This window comes from Rissa tridactyla, chromosome 1, assembly GCF_028500815.1.
Source record: "Rissa tridactyla isolate bRisTri1 chromosome 1, bRisTri1.patW.cur.20221130, whole genome shotgun sequence".
In the NCBI taxonomy this organism is placed as follows: Eukaryota; Metazoa; Chordata; class Aves; order Charadriiformes; family Laridae; genus Rissa; species Rissa tridactyla.
Window position 1 is genome coordinate 17,601,272 of NC_071466.1, and position 21,802 is coordinate 17,623,073.

The 21,802-nt window shown below is 37.9% G+C and overlaps 1 protein-coding gene across 1 annotated transcript in view; it reads left to right on the forward strand.

Annotated features, from left to right (window-relative positions):
- CEP126 (centrosomal protein 126) overlaps positions 1 to 20,363 on the forward strand; it is a 46,450-nt gene extending 26,087 nt beyond the window's left edge. Inside the window, 8 exon segments of the mRNA XM_054187860.1 lie at positions 5,685 to 7,809; positions 10,055 to 10,105; positions 10,108 to 10,209; positions 12,919 to 13,025; positions 13,324 to 13,411; positions 13,945 to 14,154; positions 16,599 to 16,663; positions 20,252 to 20,363. Coding sequence (XP_054043835.1) covers positions 5,685 to 7,809; positions 10,055 to 10,105; positions 10,108 to 10,209; positions 12,919 to 13,025; positions 13,324 to 13,411; positions 13,945 to 14,154; positions 16,599 to 16,663; positions 20,252 to 20,356 — 2,853 coding nt within the window. The 3' untranslated portion in view covers positions 20,357 to 20,363.
- Positions 20,364 to 21,802: the final 1,439 nt, after the last annotated feature.

Consider the following 21,802-nt stretch of genomic DNA (forward strand, 5'->3'; position numbering starts at 1 on the left):
GATTAAACTGTCACTGTCCAGATTAATTCTACCCCACTGAAGAGCAGAGCTGTGTTTTGCTTTTTTTTTTTTTTTAAAAAAGAGGGAAACCTTTTGAGAAGTGGAAAGAAACACAGAATTTAGCTACTTTTTTTCTTCCAGTATTCTGCTTCTGTCCCAGTAGGCTCATGGTGGCCTGGGTACACAGAAACCTAATCAATTCTTTCAATATTTTTTTTAATATTAATTATCATCAACCCACAGCAGCACTTCTGTGGTACTTAGTAGATTGAGCTTTGTTGTAAAGTTTATGCCTGATACTGGGAAATAAAGCATTAAATCAAACACCCAGAGTTCAGAGGACAGGAATAAGCAGAGAATAACTGGGACCCAGGAGACTGAAAGATCTTGTGACAAACAACTTAAAAGAATTATGCTTTTTCAAATAGCGGCAAGAAAAAATAATAAATATCAGCCTTTAAATTCAGTAGGCTGTTTAGGGGAAGGCAGATGCTGAAATCTTGTAGGTATGCTTATAAATCATATCTGTACGTTTCTTAAGAGGAATGTATGTCTTGAATGAAAGAATGGAATTTGTGAAACAGGTAACATGTGACAGTCGCTAAATATTTTTTTCAAGATAAGTGATTATATTAATGAAGCATGCAGTGAATGTTGGCAATTACATGAAACTGTTTGATTAGATAAACTTATTTCTAGAGAGGTATAAATATATAATATTAGAAAACACTCTTAGGTATGTGGTTTAACTTTTAGGCTGCCCTGTGTGGAGTCAGGCTTTGGACTTGGTCCTTGTGGGTCCCTTCCAACTCAGGATATTCTATGATTCTAAAAGTATTTCTGTATCTGACCTTTAGCATTTCCTAATATAAATCCACTTTCTGCCTTGGTTGCTGCTGTGCAGTGCACAAGATAGAGTGGAAATATGTTAAAAAATTTTCCACCTCTGCAATGTATTTACATTGCTAAAAGAAAAAGTAATGTTTTTTATAGACTGCAAAAATGTGTACTAATTTTTTAGCAAGTCAGAGAGATCTGGAAGGATAGTCTCTCAGCTGAACTAAGGATTATTTTAAAAATTATACTATGTCATTATGGGTCTTTTAGGAGTTGTGTACTGGTCAAATAGTATTCATATATTTTTTTTCTGATGCTACAGCTCCAGTTCATTCAAATCTGTTAACCCTAATGCCTTATTTGTGTATTTGTGAATAAGAATAAACTAGGAAGACAGATTCTGAGTTTTCTAGAAGATGAAGAAATACTTTCCTCCATCAGTTATTCTTCTCCTGTTTCCCCATAAATCAGATTTTGTTGGAAAGCTTTTCTGAAAAGGATAATTTCAGGGTTTTGAGTCTCATCATTAAGACCTTAACCATCAGTGAGAGAGAGGATTATTTCTTTGCTTTAAAAGGGAAAAAAATCTCTGAGAATTGTTTTCCTTTAATTTCTGCCTCTGAAGTATTGTCTAAAGATAGCTCCATCTACAAAATATTTTTTAAAACATCATTTCTCCCACAACCTGCAAATTCCAAAGAAGTGAAAATGGGTAATTTTTAGCTGATCTCCATTCTCCTTTTTTGGGATAACCCAATGACATTGAATTAGATTGTAACCATGCATTTTCTCATTAAATTGTGGCATTGCATTTTATATATAACATTAAAATGATTATTAGTTAAGCAGTTAAAAACTTCTAGAATTAATATTGCATATGCATGCCCAACTTTCCTCCGCGCTATTTGCCTTATGATGGTTTTCAATTATGCAGTCTCGAACTATTTTTACATGACCCCATCTCTTAAATTCGCAGGGTAGATGATGCCTGCTCAAAATAAATTTATTAATAGGTTAGAAACAAAACCAGGCAGTAATGAATTATTGTGCTCAGTGACTCAACATTTAATCATTTCATAATGTTAATAGTATTTAAAAACTAGCATTATGAATTCCACTTGTGGAGCTGAATGACTAGGTTAGTCTATGAGAGTTAGGCACCTGGAATAGGGATCCTGAGAAGCAGCACTCTGAGTACTGAGATGCTAAATTAATTAATAGAAAGCAACAGTGAGAAAACTGAAAGTCAGAACTTGAAACCCTGACAGTCAGTGTTCAGATCACTTTTCTGTAAAAATCCTTCAGTACAGTATGGCCTGCTGAAGTGCCTGAGTGCCTACGAAATTGGAAACTTGAGTTCTTTTTATCCCAAGGAGTTTGAACCTGTATTTCTAGCATCCTGTGATGATTTTCCGAACAGGCAAATCAGGTCCTTTTGAATACTCAGGTTCATAGATAGTTAGTTTCTGTATCCTACATAGCTGGAGGGGGGAAATTAGGCACCTAGGAGTTAGCCTAGGAAAGAGAGGGGTGTTGATAGGAAGCTTTTTTATGGTCATCCTATACCTCCATAGCTTCTTTGGTGGATTTGGAACACTATAATGAATCTCTTGTGTAACCTAAGCACCAAAGTCCTTTCTCAGTGGCATTTGTTTTCTTGGGTCTGCCCAAATCTTCTGTGGAATCAGTATTGTGTAATGCCATGTACGTTTTGTTTTCCAAATTTGTGTAGAAAAGGGATTATTAATTTTCTAATGGACTTTCCCATTCCATATTTGGTAAACTCAAAACTAGTAAAAGTGTTTAGGTTCCTCAGTGGCTTTGAGAGGTAGCCTTTTATCTGTATGAACACTGGAGTCTTTTACTTCACCATGAACATGAAGTATAACATTATATATACACACATATAAAGCATAAAGAACTCCTGCGAATAAACCAGTCGAAATTATCAAAACCAGCAAGTAGCGTGAGAGGTGAGGGGCCTGGGTTTTCAGAGTGGGTAGCGCTTTTCCAGCATTTATCTTCAGAAGAGTGTTCCCATTCACCTCGTGGAATTGTGAACAGTCAGCACTTCTATTGCAGAAAATGTCAAATATACATATAGCAGCTCTTTAGTGTAATACCAATCTGACAGAGTCCTTTGGCAGAAAATTCACTTGTGGAGTTCTCTTAAAATTTTACTTGTTGCCATGTTGTTCTTTCATTGACCTCTTGAAGGATTTCTTAGGCTCATGTTTTCTCTTTGTTTTAGTGCTTTACTGAAATGAAATTGCTTGACACAGCTGTTCCAAGTCTTAAGGCATAAAAGTGACCTCTTTAACTCCTCCTAAGTGTTCCCCTTTCTAGAATACTGAGTATGTGGACAGGCGGGGTTTAGGTTTCATGCATTAGGACATAAGATAATGCAGGCAACAGGCAGTACAATAAATTGTACTTCTGTAACAGAAACAATATGCAAATCCAGAAAATCAAAAGATAGTACACTCTATGAACATTTTTATTTCCTTATCATCCTATAATATTCTCACAGATTAAATCAAATTAAATCATTGGGATTTCCAGGTTTATTTCCCTGTAGCTGTTGACTGCTAAAAAAGAATAATTGTTGAATGTTTTTGAGGTGTGCAGAAGCAGTTCTAGCTATGCATTTTTACAAAAAAAAGGTGACATTCTTTTTCATTACAGAGTAAGCCAGAAAGTGAAATAAAATATGTAAATATTTTAATGAGAATGATAAGCATCTTTAATGTGTGAAATGATGAAATTGTATGATGCAACAAAATAAATGTAAATTAATTAATTTTGCATGAACTAAGTAAAAGTGAGTATGTGTTTAAATGAGGAATCCTTCTTTATTCCTTAGTTCCTAATTTTTTTCTGGACGTTGCCTCAACTGAGATTTTGTATTCCCATGAGGTTTTGTTTAACAAGTCTATTTTCAGTTTGGAGCACAACTGGGTAGAATTTTTTTGATCTTATTTCTGGAAGTTGCAACTTTTCTTGCACCCTCCAGATTTACCAGTTTAAGTTAACCTGCTATCAGAACAGGTTTTTTAATATCAATCCTTACAAAATTTTTCCTTTGTTTAGCTTAGCCATTTTAGAAACACATGTTCAGCTATACAGGTGCAGTTTCAAATTAGACAAGCAGTAAGCCTGACACCTATAATTTCTTTTTACTGGTTTTTTTTTCCCATCTGAAAATTTCAAAGTTAGTTCTTAAATTTGGTGTGGTACAGAAAGCTCTGAGCATATGCCTTTTCCTTGTTTGGTGAAGTTCAAGCAGAGGTTAACAATATAATTTATCCAAGCATAAAGGTTAATAAATACCTATCAAAGCGTTATTTATTCTTTTCTATTAGAAAGACACTGGTTTGTATGCCTTCCATTTGAAAATGTTCCTTAAAAGAATCTTTCTCTACATTTGGTTCTTTGTTCTTCTATTTAGTTTCCTTATCTCAGATCATAACTATAATAGAAGACTGCACTAACTCTGAACACATATAGTGCAAGATAAGATTTAATTCAATCATAAAATGTCTTTCAGGACTCGTGAAGCTTTTTATTCTGCAATTTAAAATATTTGTACAGCTATATACTATGCAACATCACGGTACAACAATTTTATTAGGATATTAAAATGGTTTACTACAAAAATATGTACTTATTCACTAATTTTATGCATTCTTTGGTAAATTTTCAAAATGTTAATTCTATTGTAATAGAATTACAGGGGATATATAATATCTTACATAATCACTTACCTAGGTTAACAGATTTTGCTATTTGAAACGTTTTCGATTTAAGGTCTTCATTGCATAAAATAGCATATCTGATGCAGCTTGTCTTAGTTTTTCCAACACCACCCCAGTTTTTTCCAACACATCGTTTAAAATCACTTAGCTACTCACTTGTATGGAAGTGAACTTAACGGCAGAGAGAGAGACTATGAGATTGTGAAAATGGTTGTGGGCTTGTTTTCCATTATGTTTATGTGTATTTTGAAATGTTGTACTTAAAAAGGTATGTATTTTCAACCATGTTAGGCATCTCAGTGTTTGGATGGAGAAGTAATAATGAAAAAAATGCCTACATAGTACATACATAAAGTTGTCCCAATGGTGATTCTGATGGTGCCAGTTGCTCTTATTCATCCTACATTAAAGTTTGACAAAGAAGTTGGGGGAGTGGATGGGACTCCCATATGCCCTTAGACCTGATCTGTCCTCACAGATCAGATGATATTTTCTTCTTTATGAAAGATGAGAAGAGGGCGTTTCACTGGGGGGAGGTGTTAATCACTGTGATTATGGTAGCGGGGAGATGTTTTATGTGTTTTCTACGACAAGGTTTAAATCCTCATCACTTGTGGCACTTTGTATGAAAATAAACATATTCAGTCTGGTATTATAAAAAAAATCCATTTTGGGGCAGATCCACTATCAAATTTGCGTTTTTATGGATTCTCTTTCATTTTGTAAACTGCCTTACATGTTACAGTACAAAAAACATCCTGTGCCACAGGGCAATTTGGAAACAGTGGTGTTGTTTAGACAAATCTTGTTCCTTTTTCGGTATTGCAGAATTGATTTAAAACTTAAGATGCAATTTGTTGCAGCTCTTTCCTCTGAATTTCATGTCCAGACCATATCGCTTCCTTTTACAATTGGACACAGGTAAATTTTGACTTGATGGAAACACTCAGGACGCTATGAACAAAGTCGTAAAAGCACCATACTCAATATTTATTGTATTTTAGCCTAAGCTCTCATTAATGAAAAATTAATATCAGCAAAAAAAACCATTTCTGATAAATGTAACAGTTTGGGTTTATGCCTCTATTTCAGAATTTTCATCAAGAAGTCAAGAAAACAGATGATTCAGAAAGCTTGTCAAGCCTTGACAGTCTTGAGGCTGGAGAACAAAATGGAAATTACACAACACCGAGTGAATCATCTTTGACTACACAGTGTGACTGTGCCCTGTACAATCCAGAAAAATCACAGACTAGGAATAATGGTTTGCTTTATACAGCTCAAAGTACTTCTAAAAATGTGCATCTAAATAATTGTGTGAGAAATGTAGATTTGCAAAACAACCACAACTTACCTATTCATAATCTTTTAGCTAAATATAATGTTCTAACTCCTGCTGAACATGTAAACAATTCAGAAGAGGAATCATCTGCTTCTCACAGACCTGGAAAAAGCCCTGCAGAGTTCTCTGCCTCTGGTAAGCAAGAACGCTCTGTAAGTAATGCATTTCGTTTTCTGCAAAATATAAAAGAAGAAAGCAGCAAACCATCTTCTGGAACGGCCAGCACATTACCCAGTGGTCAGACTGTTTTCAATCCTAGCAAAGTCTGGGCCAGCCCTGACTGTATTCCAGGAGAAAGAGTTCAGGATCTGATGCAAGATCAGAGTTTTAAAATGACCCCACAAAAAAGAAGTATATCTGTGCAAACCTCCAGTCAATCTATTGCAACATCCATAATCCTATTTCCTAATCAGGGATGTTCCACTGGCATTCCTAGCACAGCTGATACGTTACCAAAGGACAAAAACATCAGTACGGAGTTTTTAAAAAATACCTCCGGAAAAATGACTGAAACAAAAGAAGAAAATATTAAATGTATTGATGACACTAATCCAGGATCATCTTTATTTCAGGACATACCAAATGCCTCAGTTCTGTGTGATGTTAAGCAACAGAATAACAGAGAGGAAGAGAAAGGAAATATGACAGAAACTATGTCACTGGTGTCTGACACAGAGTTAAATTCTGGCACTCGTGCACAGCACAAAACCCTGAAAAACAATATTCTTGAAAGAAAAAGAGCAAGATTATTCACAAGTATCTTAAAGAAGGAATCTAAATATGAACCCAGCCATTTCAAAGCTGTGGTTATGAACCATGGGATCAGTTTTGGAACTCGGCCTGTGTCTTCTATCAGAGACAGTTTAGAACTGGCAAAAATAAAAAAGAAAAGTGCAGAAAATGAAAAATACAATACAAAGTTAAGATGGCATGATCAAATTAACCAGATAATAATAGAAAATAATGAAAAATGCTATGAAAAAACCACCAGTGAAATATCTTCTGCACAGCTGCAATATGTTCAAACTACAAATGATGCTCCTAAGACTAATTTAAGTATTGTTGCTCAACCTTCAAACCCCTTGTTCATGAAAAATCATCAGGAAAACTCTCATATATCAAAACCAAATGTTAATACTGAAGAATCAAAGAAAGAATGCATGCCTCTGAATATATTTATGTCTACTGGTTCCTTTTCTACTAAAAAAGCTTGGATGGTATCACAAGGTGAAGAAAGTAATCCCCCAGTATGTAGTAATAATTCTAAAATTAATGACATTAACCAACTCAAAAATAAGGCAAAAATAACTAGAAGACCAAGATCTGTAAAAGGCCAGCCAAGTTTTATGCCCAAGAAGAGAACAGGCACTATAATCCGACCACAGTCAGCCACTGAAGCCAACAAAACTCTGAAAGCTCCAGGGAAATTGGTGGCACCTCACCCACCATCCGCACCTCTGCCGGGAAACAGAAGTGGCAAAAATGCAGCCAGCCCTGGGTGTCAGCCCTCAAGTCTTCAAGCTACCACTACAAGCAAGAATGATTTAAATGAAAGGCATGTTTTCTTAGCAGATCAGGTTTTAAATAGAAAGGGTGCAGAAAACAGTGAGAGAATTACTTGTCATTTGGACTTGGCCACTGGGATACCTACACCTGGCTGCAGCACGGCCAAATACAAACCTTGGGCAAAATGTAGGTGTTCTGTAAATAATGTTCAGACAAGCGCCTGTCAAAATCATTCAGTAGCCTGCACTGAAAGAAGACCTGCTAACGCCGAAAATGGATTACTTCTCCACCATATCCCAGCAGCTGGGAAAACAAGCACCTCCTGGCAAGGAGCGCATATTGCCCGAGCTCCAAAAGACCCTGCCACTGGTAAGAGTCATGTTTCTGGGTCTGGGGTGGGGGGATGTTCAGACGAAAGTCTTTTTCAATTACGTCACAAATTTGTTTTCAGTTAAAACACCCAGCCTTTCATCCATTCACACAATACAGCCAGTTTTAACAAGTTTTTACCATTTGTCATTGTCACTTCTATTCTAGTGCTGCCCAGAGGCCTCTCAAACATTGATCCCCATTTTTAATAGCTCTCTACAATATTAAATGAAAAGGAAGCATTTTCCCTGAGATTATATGCCTGGCTAATGAGCAGATGTGACAGGTGGTCTAAATAATGGTATAGGAGGAAGTGACTAAGTTTATATGAGCCAGTTTGCAAGGTAACTGGGAGCGATAGCTTGTTGTCCATCAGTCACTGCCACCTGAGTGAATGAAATGTAGATCTAACATGTTTTTAAAATGCTGATACTGTAAATGCCTAAAATTACTATGCTTTAGTCTCAGTAATCCAATTAATGCTCAAAAAACTGAAATGTAGGTTAAAAATAAAGAGCTTCTACCAGATAAATTTTGCTGTGCTGCAAAGTATGTCTGATTTATAAGGAATTTTAGGAAATTTTAGGAATAACCCTTTATTTTATTAATAACTAACCTTGGGAACAATATAATGGAGAGACTGATTGGTAAAACAGAGGAAAGATGCATAAGAAATTTTGGGAGAATAGATTTTAATTTCCTGGTTTTTACATTTCAAAATAGGTTTCAGGCTTTTTGATTTGCCTTGTTTCTCCTCTGCAGCCTAGCTGTATTCTGTGCCTCGGGCACTGATGGCATCCTTGTGCTTGTAGTTTGTGTGTTGTATGCTGGTTTGCTTCCTATTGAGGGTTGCAGCTGGAGGCAGCGCTCCTGAAGCTGTAGACCCTGCTTCAGGTACAAGCAGTATCCAAAACACTTCACATACTGGCATCACCCCGAGGATCAGCCGTGCAGCTCAAAGATACTTTCTACCAAAATAAGTAATTCCCATGACTTTAAAAAAAAAACAACCCTAAATTTCTGGTTTTATCTATCTACAGTAATACATAGTTTTAACTATGAAGTGATTCAGAACAGCTGTTTTGTAAGAGCAGAGGCAGGTGAATATTCTTGGCCTAAAGCAGGGGTGGGAAATGAGAAATGTTATCTGCTTGTCCGTTCCAGTTCAAAGTCAAAGAGATGAGCTTAAGATATGTGTGACTTAAGTTAACCTGTTTGATTTTACATTGGAAATGACTGAAGACTTGCATTACCATGCCTCGCCTCCAGCAGAGATACTTGCCTCTTGATGTCCTTATTTGCACATCAGATCAATTAATCAGGAAAGTTATTGGGTCAAAGTTGTGTGCGCTGCTAATACTGTCTTCACTGCGACTTTAAATGTGACATCCCCAGTATCACATAGCTCCAGCTCTTTTAGAGGAAGCACCAAGTAACTTCTTTTCAAAAATGCGGGGGATGGCCCTCTCTCAATATCTGCTTAGGTTTGAAAGTGTTTCGAAATTCTTCTTTATTTTAAATACTTTAGATAACTCTTAATGACTTGCTATTATTTGTTCTATTGCCTGCAAATGCACATAGATCACCAAAGTCTTTGTCCTGAAGTGCTTGCTATGAGAGACTGAGTACTGCATTGTTCTTGAGTAAAATATCTGCTGTGGCACTATTACAGAGTTCAGTGAGGTCTGTGAGGACACCGCAGAAAATGGGATCTATTGCAGTGCTTGGCCAAATGTAGAGAAAAAAAGTGAGAACAAGATGAATAAATAAAATTGTTGTCCATGAGGATCTTCCTTTAATTGGCCTTCCAGTCTTCAAGTGGTGTATCTTCTGGGGGACACATATTATACTGTAGCTGAATACTACAATTATTTTAAGTACTTTGGCGTTCAATCAGTAAAACGCTTTAAAAATATTCTTAACATTTAGCCTGTGACAAATGGTATTAATTCATATGCTTATAGTTAAATGAGGGCAGACTGCTCAGTATTTCATGCCCTTAAAGATACTATCACTTAATATATTTTTGTCTTACATTTCTCAAAGGAGTCTCTTGGTGTAGATCTAGCATGTCTTTCAAACTAATTAAATTAAGTGTCGATGCATATCAATAGAGCAACTTTGGATTATATTTTTCAGAAAAACATTCTATGATTATTAATATAACAAGGGATTTCTTCTTTGCTTCTTTTTAAATTTCTCCCTGTATTCAATATAAAGTGATCACATTTGCTTTTATTTTCAGGTGCTATTCAGCACCATGTGTCACATTACAGTAATTCACATATAACAAAATGGCAAAAGCTAAGGTGTCCCATGTTACTCTTGATGGCAGCAGCCAGATAAGTAGTTTCAAATCTGCTTCTAGGATCAATGAATTGGGGTTTTTTTCTGCAAATGGTAAGAATTCTGCTTTGTTAAATCATAGAATTATAGAACTATAGAATCAGAGAATCATGGAATAGTTTGCGTTGGGAGGGACCTTTAAAGGTCATCCAGTCCAACCCCCCTGCAATAAGCAGGGACATCTTCAACTACATCAGGTTGCTGAGAGCCCCATCCAACCTCACCTTGAATGTTTCCAGGAATGGGGCATCTACCACCCCTCTGGGCAAACCCTCATGGCAAAAAAAATTCTTCCTTATATCTATTCTAAATCTTCCTTCTTTTAGCTTAAAACCGTTACCCCTTGTACTATCACAACAGGCCCTATTAAAAGTTTGTCCCCACCTTTCTTATAAGCCCCCTTTAAGTACTGAAAGGCTGCAATAAGGTCTCCTCAGAGCCTTCTCTTCTCCAGGCTGAACAACCCCAACTCACTCAACCTTTCCTCACAGGAGAGGTGCTCCAGCCCACTGGTCATTTTTGTGGCCCTCCTCTGGACGCACTCCAACAGGCCCATGTCTTTTCTGTGCTGAGGGCTCCAGAGCTGGATGCAGTACTCCAGGTGGGCTCTCATGAGAGCAGAGTAGAGGGGGAGAATCACCTCTCTCAACCTGCTGGCCACACTTCTTTTGATGTAGCAAGGATTGCTGGCTCATGTCCAGCTTCTCATCCACCCGTACCCCCAAGTCCTTCTCAGCAGGGCCACTCTCAATACTTTCATTCCCCAGCCTGTATTGAGACTGGGGGTTGCCCTGATCACGGTGCAGGACCCTGCACTTGGCCTTGTTGAACCTCATGAGATTCACACAGACCCCCTTCTTGATCTTGTCCAGGTCCCTCTGGATGGCATCCTGTCCCTCAGGTGTGTCAACTGCTCCAGATAGCTTGATGTTGTCGTCAAACTTGCTGAATGTGCACTCGATCCCACTGTCTATGTCATTGACGAAGATGTTGAACAGTACTGCTCCCAATATGGACCCCTGAGGGACACCACTTGTCACCAGTCTCCATCTGGACATTGAGCCATTGACCACTACCCTCTGGATGTGACCATCCAACCAATTCCTCATCCATTAACAGTCCACCCATCAAATCCATAGCTATCCAACTTAGAGAAGAGGATGTTGTAGAGGACCGTGTCAAAGGCCTTACAGAAGTCCGGATAGATGACATCCAGAGCTCTTCCCTTGTCCACTGAGGTAGTCATTCCATCATAGAAGGCCACTGGTTGGTCAGGTAGGACTTGTCCTTGGTGAAGCCATGCTGGCTGTCTCAATCACTGAGAAATATTGAATCGAAATACCACTGTAATAACAAATAAAGAAATAAAATTCTGTTAAAATCACTAAAATACCTATTGGTCTAATCATGAACTGTAGTTTAACTGCATATGGAAATATTTATTATGCGAATAAATAGGTAATTTATCTTCCCAAGTATAAATCAAGTAACTGCATTTACAAATCAAGTAACTGTGTTTACAAATGAGAATGTAATATCTCCTTGGATATGTGGATTCATGACTTGCACACGAAAATGCTGATTTGCATCTCTCTCCAGCTGAGGGAAAATACTATACAGCAGTACTGTCATTAAAATTAGTGTACAGATGTATAAATCAGTGAGATTAACTACAAAACCCCAAGCTGTAGAACTAAGGTTTTAAACCATGACTTTGCATTTGAATCACACCTGTGAGGCCACACCTGGAGGACTGTGTTCAGTTCTGAGCTCCTCAGTACATGAGAGACACGGACAGATTGGAGAGAGTCCAATGAAGGGCCACGAAGACAATGAAGGAACTGGAGCATCTCTCCTGGAAGGAAAGGCTGAGAGAGCTGGGATTGTTCAGCCTGGAGAAGAGAAGGCCATGGCGGATATTATCAACATCTATAAATACCTGGAAGGAAGGTGCAAAGAGGGTGGAGCCAGGCTCTTTTCAGTGGTGCCCACTGAAAGGACCAGAAGCAATGAGCACAAACTGAAACACAGGAGGTTCCCTCTGAACATCAGGAAACACTTTTTTTTTACCATGAGGGTAACAGAGCACTGGTATAAGTTGCCCAGAGACTTTGTAGAGTCTCTATCCTTACAGATACTCAAAAGCCACCTGGACATGGTACTGGGCAGCAAGATCTAGGTGGCCCTGCTTCAATCAGGGGTGTTGGACTGGATGATCCCGAGACATCCTTTCCCACCTCTACCATTTTGGGATTCTGTGAATCAAATAAACTGTGTGAACTATTACACATTTTCTGCACGGTGCTATGCAATCTTAACAAAAGTTGAATCCATTAAGATATAAGGCACAGCATCTTGGCAAAACATTACTTTTTGGTACATTATGTGCTATTTGTTATGTCATAGTTCACTGTTCATTCTCCCTCTTACTTTGTAAGACCACCTTGTATCATTGTACAGACCATCTTTGTTATGAGGGATTCAAAGTGGGGTTTCACTTAACCTGCTTATAAATGTCCACATACGATCCACATCTGTATCTTACAGTCCTATGCTAACACGAAATTAAATATGCTTTAGAAGTGCCTGTTTCTATCTTTTCACTATCAGAAAATACATTCAGCGAGATCGGATGTAAACATATACAAGGTAAGCATCTAAATTTGGACAGAGATGTTTACTCACCATTGTTAGATTTGTTACTACTATCTTTATCATGTTTTTACACATTTTTGGTTTATTTTTGCATGCCTGTTATTTAAGGTGTTGTTCCCGTTACAGGACAAAAGCAGGCTTTTAACAACCATGAAAATAAACACAGAAGACAAAGTGTAGCCTCTAAAAGATGGAAGCCTACTTATCATGCACAGGTAAATATTAAATACTATTAAAAAAAAAAAGCTTATTTCTCTTCAAAATGGAAAGAGTTTCAGGAATATCAAAGATTTGTTCAGTGTCACACAATTTTGAATCAATGTGCTTAGTCAGCTTGCTGTCACTGCTAATAAAAAGAATAAAACCAACTAGAATACATCACTGTATTAATATACACTAATATTTTTGCACCTGAAAACATTTAGTAATATGAAATAATAAATAAAAAATGTTCAGAAAGTAGTATAGTTACCTTAAATTACACTTAAAATATTCTTACAATATTTTTGATAGAATTCATTATGTACCGTCGAGCTGAGTCCTGTTCAATCTGCATTTGATCCAGTACAAAATAGGAATAACACCTATAAGTCTGATGAAGGTACAGTACCACATCTCACTTCAATTCTTTATTATACATAAAGTCGTGACCTAATACATCCACTGCGTAACATCACTTCTGTGTTTTGGCATCAGTGATTCTAAGTAAGAAAGGGTAGTTTGTTGTCTAGACCTGTTTTTTTCCACGGAAATGTAAGATATAGCATCATATGTCACGATATTGATGGTTTTATAAATGCACTACAACATATACTCAAGTTTCATTCCATTCCTGTTTGTATTTAACTGTATGATAGCTGGATGTATCATACATAACTATGACACGGACAGGTATTGCTTGCTATCATTATATGTTTCTGAACCCAGTAGAACTTGCTGTGGTGCCAATTGTAAGATGCACTAGTGATCTGAATTATGGCATTTTCTAACATGTCATGCTTTTTGACTTTGCCACTTTGTTGATCTTTTAATGTGCATTTTGTGGGTTTCACAGACCTATAGTAATGAAAACAAGCAGCATATTTAAATGTCGTGAGCTCTTCTCATTTGAAGTTACCCCTGTAATCTCTTCAGTTTCAGAAAGCACTGTTCAGTTTCTTATGGCAGAAAAACTAGCAAGTACACCAGCCTCAGAAGGTGAAATCCTGGCAGCTATGGAAAATGTGCAACCAGCCAGCCAGCCCTCACTGCTCAACAGGGCTCCGTGTCTAGGCACGAGTGCACTTTCAGTAGAAGAACAGAAGATTTTCCAGTCTCTTGATCGTCTCAATCAAAGGCTACAAAGTAAGTTTGATAATAAATAGGATCCCACATCAAGTGATTAAGTAACTTCATATTTGTTGTCATGGTTTAAATTGGATTAAAAATGTGAATCCTGTGGTAGAAATATGTTTCTTCTTATTTTATTCTTATTATTCTTTACTAAATATAGCAAACAGGAAATCAAAATCATGAAACCTTTCTTAGAGTCAATGAAATTAATTTAAAATCATGGTGACTTTGCCTTGGTCAAAAAAAAATTTCAAAATGTGACTGCAGGATGCCTTCAGAAACTGCCTCAGCCCAACTGTAGATGTTGTATCTAATGGATGTTTGTCAAAACTGTTCTTTAAAGTGAAAGTGTAAAGATACAGATGTATCAGCCTCACTTAGGAATCTGTTCCAGTGTTTATCCATCTTAATTTTTTTGCAATTATTTTTGCAAGTAATTACGCTTTATATTATACACCCTATATTTTTTTGCAAATGTAGCCCTTTATAATGAATGGCTTTTCGTTTCCTTTCTTCTAGTCTTTTAGGGTGTTCCTCTTCTTCTCCATATCACAAATACGGTTCTGAGATTGCTGCAGCCAAATCTGAATGTTTATGTGAATATCACTTGCACAACTACTTTAAAAATCTCAAACTTACTTGAGCATTCCCTAACCTATTCTTTTTGTATCCCAGGATGATTTCTTACCTGCTTTAAGAAGTGCTTTTTATATGAGCTGTCGCATTGCAGTTGACATTTCATTGAAGAATGTGGGGATAAAAGTCTGTACTCATTCTTGATATATTTTTCTCTCCAGTGATTCGTTAGCCAACGCTTTCATTCGTCATCTTATTATAACTAACATACTCGTAGAACAAACTTACTTTTGGGGTCTCTTGCTACTGTATCCAATGGTTACTATTTGCTTTGACCAACATGATCATACAGGTCTTCCATAAATATTCTCATTAGTTTGACATAGTTTTTGCATTTTGTGTGCTCCATTCTGTATTTGAAATCAATGGGGACCTTGTGGTCTCTTCACTGGACTGCCTGGCTTTCTATATCATTGGAATAAATTCTGCTTGACATTTTTGCTGTTTATGGAACTGCCGACTCTCATGAATTTTATATTTTCCTTGGACTTTTTTCATATAAAATTTTACATGCCAATTATTTGAGTTTATAAGAGTCTGCTTTCTTGAAGTCCATTGATTTTATTTTACTATTGTACTTCTTTTCCTTGTGGACTGCACCATTTCATGATCAGGTTACCCACATTTACCTCCCTATTGACTGGAATCAAACTAAAGCAAAGCACATTAAGCTCCTGCACACTATCCATACATTTCTACATCAACTGGTGGATTGCTTGACTTTGAGGAAAAAGGCTTCAGTTTCCTGTAAACTGCAACAGCAGAATAAAAGACCTTTGCAACTGCTTAGAAACTTTCTGCAGCTGTAGCTTACAATTCCTGCTCCCATCAAACAGTGCTTCAGAATTTCATTTTACTGTATGTACCTCATGGATATTGCTTCCAGGCAAATAGAAGTGAAGAATTCTGTCTTTTGTCAGAGAGGAGATTTAGTACGATGTGCTCGGGTTAAGCAAGTAGATATGAAAAGAGAAATACAAGAAAATAGAAAATAAATTGCTGTATAAATAACAGAGAAATAACAAAGAAACAGGAGCAAAGGCAAATGCAGCAAAGGAACTGGGAGCAAGAAAGCTGAAGTTTGCAAAGCGTGAAAAGGAAAAATTTGAAAACTGTCAGAAAAGTACATAAGGAATATGACAGAAACAATGAAAGAATCATAGGAGTTAACAGATTGCAAATGAAGAAACTGCAAATGATTGTAATACATTTATATGTATGTATCTTAGAAATGTAATTAGCTTGCCTAATTATTTGGGGATTAAAATTGGTAACAAGAAGCTGGGAAATTTTACAGGTAGACTTATAGGACATATAAGTACATGTAAGTTGGTACCTGTAAGTAAGTGCATAAAGTGTTGTAAGTACTCACATGTCATGTAAGTACATTGCTTTTTTTAAACAGTGACCTTTTTGAACCCCTTTTTTTGGCTTTGTTTTCACATGTTACCAAATTAAGCGACTAAAACTGTGTGCATTCACAGCAGTCTTTTTAATGAATAACAGTTAGTCACTCACTAACCAAAGTCTGGAATTTTTGTTGCCAGCTTTGAGTAGCTGGCATTCTTTTTTCTAGCTTTAGATTTCTTTATGGACACTGAATTTTTTGTTCAGATGATAATATCTAGCTGCAAATTTTAAAAATACAGATATGACATACACTTCAGCAGCTGTTGGTAGGAGAAAAAAGAACAGTGCAATTAAACTACATTTCCACAATCTTCCGGAAGTTGTGTGTTGAATATTTGACTGTGAATCACATTTCTATTGCGGTACTTGGTTTACATAATATTTATGATACGCTTTCATGCAATTTTTAGATCTTCAAGAAGCCATTACCAGAAACCCATCTGCTTCAAATGTTTTGCAGCTAATCACCCCTTTAGTAAGTATTTAATTTAAATATGTTCAGCTTTAGTTCCTACAAATTGATCTCATGGCTTGTTTTACAGAAAAAGAAATAATTGGAAATATTGACATCAATCTATTCACTGGCTTGACAGATTTTCAGATTTTGATTTCTGTAAATGTGTATGTATGTAAAAAAATGTAAAAAAAATCTAAAAAAAAATACACATATGAATTTTTATAGTACTGTAAACAGGCTTTACCAGACTGCCTCATCCTCTGGTTTCATTTTCCTTTTGGAATCTGAAGACACTTGCAAAGTCCAGGAAGTTCCAAGAACCTTTAAGGAATAGTAATTTAGCAGGGTCGATTTGAACTATATATAGCTCATAATTAATTTGTATTTCTTAATAACGTAGAGATGAAAGGGGGAATGATGCATGGTACTGCATAAAATAATTGGTAATTCAATGAATTCTTGCTTTGACTGCAGATATGCTGTGTTCTATAGATGATAGGTATTACCTTTCTTCAATAAGTGTATTTTTTTTTCGTATATTCTAGACCTTGTCAGTTTGAAGCAAAATAATCGTGATAGCTGGAATATAAAGAACTGAACAGGCAGATGAGTGTCTGAAGTAAAATATTTACATTTCAAATGTTCAGTTTATAATGCAGGAGTTAGTATTTATAATTCTGTATTATTAGTCTCCTCCTTTACTATATATTTGTACTGAGGAAAAACTATAGACAGATGCCTGTGTACTTCACATCCTTTATATACTTTCACATAGTTCATATACTTTACTGGATAAAATGTTACCAAAAATGTTAGAGAAAATACTCTTTATTAAGAAGGCTTTTGCCATCTGAGTTTGAGACTGAAAAACCCCAGAAGGTATCCAGGCTCCTAAATTCAAAATGATTGCCTGGTTTTCAAATGGGACTGTGGAAAGAACACAGAGCACATCATTACCTCTCTTCTAGTGAATCCTAGTAGTGGGTGCGACTTGGAACCTCAGCTTCCTCTCTTCTGCCTCCTATCTTACAAATTTAATTTCTTATGGCTTTACAGCATGTAAATTTTGTGTTTTCCAGCAATTAGTGTAGTATAGTTACCTTTATTGGATCTAACTGTGTTTTACTAAAGCATTTTTGACCTTGTATGTTCTCTGAGACTTTCTTCATAGCCTGTCCTACCATAGAATCCTATAGAATCCACAGAACCATAGAATCATAGAATCATTTTGGTTGGAAGAGACCTTTAAGATCATCAAGTCCAACCATTAACCTAACACTGCCAAGTCCACCACTAAACCATGTCCCTCAGCACTACATCTACCTGTCTTTTAAATACCTCCAGGAATGGTGAGTCAACCACTTCCCTGGGCAGCCTGTTCCAATGCTTGATAACCCTTTCTATGAAGAATTTTTTCCTAATATCCAATCTAAACCTCCCCTGGCACAACGTGAGGCCATTTCCTCTTGTCCTATCACTTGTTACTTGGGAGAAGAGACCAACCCCCACCTCGCTACAGCCTCCTTTCAGGTAGTTGTAGAGAGCAAGAAGGTCTCCCCTCAGCCTCCTTTTCTCCAGGCTGAACAACCCCAGCTCCCTCAGCTGCTCCTCATAAGACTTGTTCTCCAGACCCCTCACCAGCTTCATTGCCTTTCTCTGAACTCACTCTAGTGCCTCAATGTCTTTCCTGTAGTGAGGGGCCCAAAACTGGACACAGTATTCGAGTTGAGGCCTCACCAATGCTGAGTACAGAGGTACAATCACTTCCCTAGTCCTGCTCACCACACTACTGCTGATACAAGCCAGGATGCTGGTGGTCGTCTTGGCCACCTGGGCACACTGCTGGCTCATACTCAGCCGGCTGTCGACCAACACTCCCAGGTCCTTTTCTGCCAGGCAGCTCTCCAGCCACTCTTCCCCAAGCCTGTAGCGTCGCATGGGGTTGTTGTGACCCATGTGCAGGACCTGGCACTTGGCCTTGTTGAACCTCATACCGTTGGCCTCGGCCCACTGATCCAGCCTGTCCAGATACATATGTAGAGCCATCCTAGCAAGTGTCAAGCAGGTTGACACTCCCACCCAACTTGGTGTCGTCTGCAAGCTTACTGAGGGTGCACTCAATGCCCTCGTCCAGACCATTGATAAAAATATTAAAGAAGAGAACTGGCCCCAATACTGAGCCCTGGGGAACACCACTTGTGACTGGCTGCCAACTGGATTTAACTCCATTCACTACCACCCTCTGGGCCTGGCCATCCAGCCATTTTTTACCCATCAGAGAGTATTCCCATCCAAGCCATGGGCAGCCAGTTTCTCCAGGAGAATGCTGTGGGAAACAGTGTCGAAGGCTTTACTAAAGTCTACGTTTACAACATCTACAGCCTTTCCTTTGTCCACTAAGCAGGTCACCTTGCCACAGAAGGAGATCATGTTAGTCAAGCAGGACCTGCCTTTCATAAACCCATACTGACTAGTCCTGATCTCCTGGTTGTCCTTTATGTGCTGTGTGATGGTACTCAAGATGATCTGCTCCATAACCTGAGGTCAGACTGACATGCCTGTAATCCTCCTTGTGGCCCTTCTTGTGGATGAGCATCACATTTGCTACCTTCCAGTGGGCTGGGACCTTCCCAGTTTGCCAGGACTGCTGATAAATGATGAGAAATGGCTTGGTGAGCACTTCTATCATCTCCCTCAGTACCCTCGGGTGGACCCATCTGGCCCCATAGACTTGTGTGCATCTAAGTGGTGTAGCAGCTCACTGGCCATTTTGTCTTGGATTATGGGGGCTTCATTCTGCTCTCCATCCCTGTCATCCAGCTCTGTGCTGAGTACCCTGAGAACAAGGCGTCTTGCTAATAAAAGCTGAGGCAAAGACATTAAGTACCTCAGCTTTTTCCTCATCCTTGGACACTATGTTTTCCCCCACATCCAATAAAGGATGGAGATTCTCCTAAGTCCTCCTTTTGTTGTTAATGTATTTATAGAAACATTTTTATTGTCTTTTATGGCAGTAGCCAGATTAAGTTGTAGTTGTGCTTCGGCCCTTCTAATTTTCTTCCTGCATAGCCTCACAAAATCTTTGTAGTCTTCCTGAGTGGCCTGTCCCTCCTTCCATAGGCCATAAACTTCCCTTTTCTTCCTGAGTTCCAGCCAAAGCTCTCGGTTTAGCCAGGCCAGTCTTCTTCCCCACCAGCTCGTTTTATGGCACGTGGGGACAGCCACCTCATGCACCTTAAAGATTTCCTTCTTGAAGAATGTCCAGCCTTCCCAGACTCCTTTGCCCTTCAGGACTGCCTCCCAGGGGACTCTGTCAACCGTCTCCTAATCAGGTCAAAGTCTGACCTTCAGAAGTCCAAGGTGGCAGTTGTACTAACCCCCTTCCTTACTTCTTCAAGAAGGATGGATATTCACTCAGTAATTCTGGGAATGACACTGTACCCTGTAATACCAACCTCTAAATCCAAATGAAGGAGCACAATTGTTTATATAACAGAAAACAAATCACATGATGTCCTCAAATGATGTTTCTGGAATGTCATATTATACACAATGGCATTTCTGTTTATGTACATGTATACCTCATTATTCTCCATTCTATTATAGAGTATTCAGCAATGTCTATCCTCCCCTTTGGTGATGAACACTACAAAAGCCTCACAGCAGTACCAGAATGCCTCAGTTAGCAATCGACTGCAGCTGCACAGGTGATACTGACGTTATCCGCTCCAGGATACTACAGCTTTAGGTACTTTATATATAATGTATCTACTATTTGACATTATAAAATTAGCAACAAAATAAAGATGAAAGCAGTAGCTCAAATAATGAATGTCAATTGACTGGTAAGCATTTTTAGGATAATTAAGTCTTTTTTATGATGCACTGTGTTGTAAAATTAAAAGAATGAAAATACTTCACGTTTTTAGCGTTTGCATTGATTGTGTAAATTTCCTGTGCCCATAATTAGAGTGAAAGGAAAACAAATATTTTGTTATTTAGATTATGTATACACTACTTTCCTAACTTCTCCAGTTTTTTAAGATTCGCTAATAGATTCTGTTACAATCGTAAAAGATATATTTTAAAAGTGATTTGATTATTGCTAAATAATACGTGGAGTTTCACCTTTTCTCTTTATATTGGTGGCTGTATTGCAAATTACTGCAGACTGTGTGTTGCCCTTACTCAGTAGCTTCATCTGATGGCTCTAAAACTGACTGTGTTCCCAACATCGTACCTCTCCCAGCAGCTGCTCCTGTAGGTCTTGTTCAATTGGTTGGAGATTCCTGTTCTCCAGATTTTCACAGCAATGTTTATCAACACGCGCACTTAAAGAGCAAGTCTTACTCGGCTCTTCATGTGAAGAACCCCAGGCTGAAACTGTCAGAAAATTAGAAAGAAAAATTAAAGAAAATTAAAGAAAATTAAAGAAAATTAACTCCATATTGGATGCCTGATTTTCTGTTCGTAGCTATACAGCAAGAATTGTGGGCTTAGTCTGGGGACTTAAACACGACTGTATTTCCACGAGAAATGTGCCTGAACCCCACACCGCTACTGTTAGTCTTTGTTAAAGTGTATGGGAGCTTAGAAGAGCTGCATTTCAGGAGTGGGCTCAGTGCTGTACCGGTGCAACCATGGGATCATGCACCCAGAGGGACACTGGCATTTCTCTGAATAGAATGCATCTTCCCAAAAGAAACAATTATTTGGCAACAGTATTTTAAAAATTGTGTTATTCTCCATCATACCATGATATTCATACCATGGTCATACCATGATCATACCATGATCATCAACACTGTAAGTGCTGTCATTGCTTAGGAGGAAACCAGCCTGTAAAAAGGAGACAAGAGGAAAACACGTGCCCATCATAACAATGGACAATTTATCAGAGGATTAGAGCTACCTGCCAGTGCGCGATATCAGCCAAGATTAAGGCGAGTTGCATACGTAGCAAATAGTCAGCAGCTGAAATTTTACAAAGTAGGTTTAGGGAAAGATTAATTTTTTCAAAACGATGTTTTGAAGACTGCAATAATGCTACCTTTCTCCTCTAGCTAGGCATTGCAGCATCTTTGGAGGAATAATCTGGTAGGCTCAAAGGGGCTGACTTCAGTCAGGAGCCTGTTAAGATGAACTGTATTTAAACAT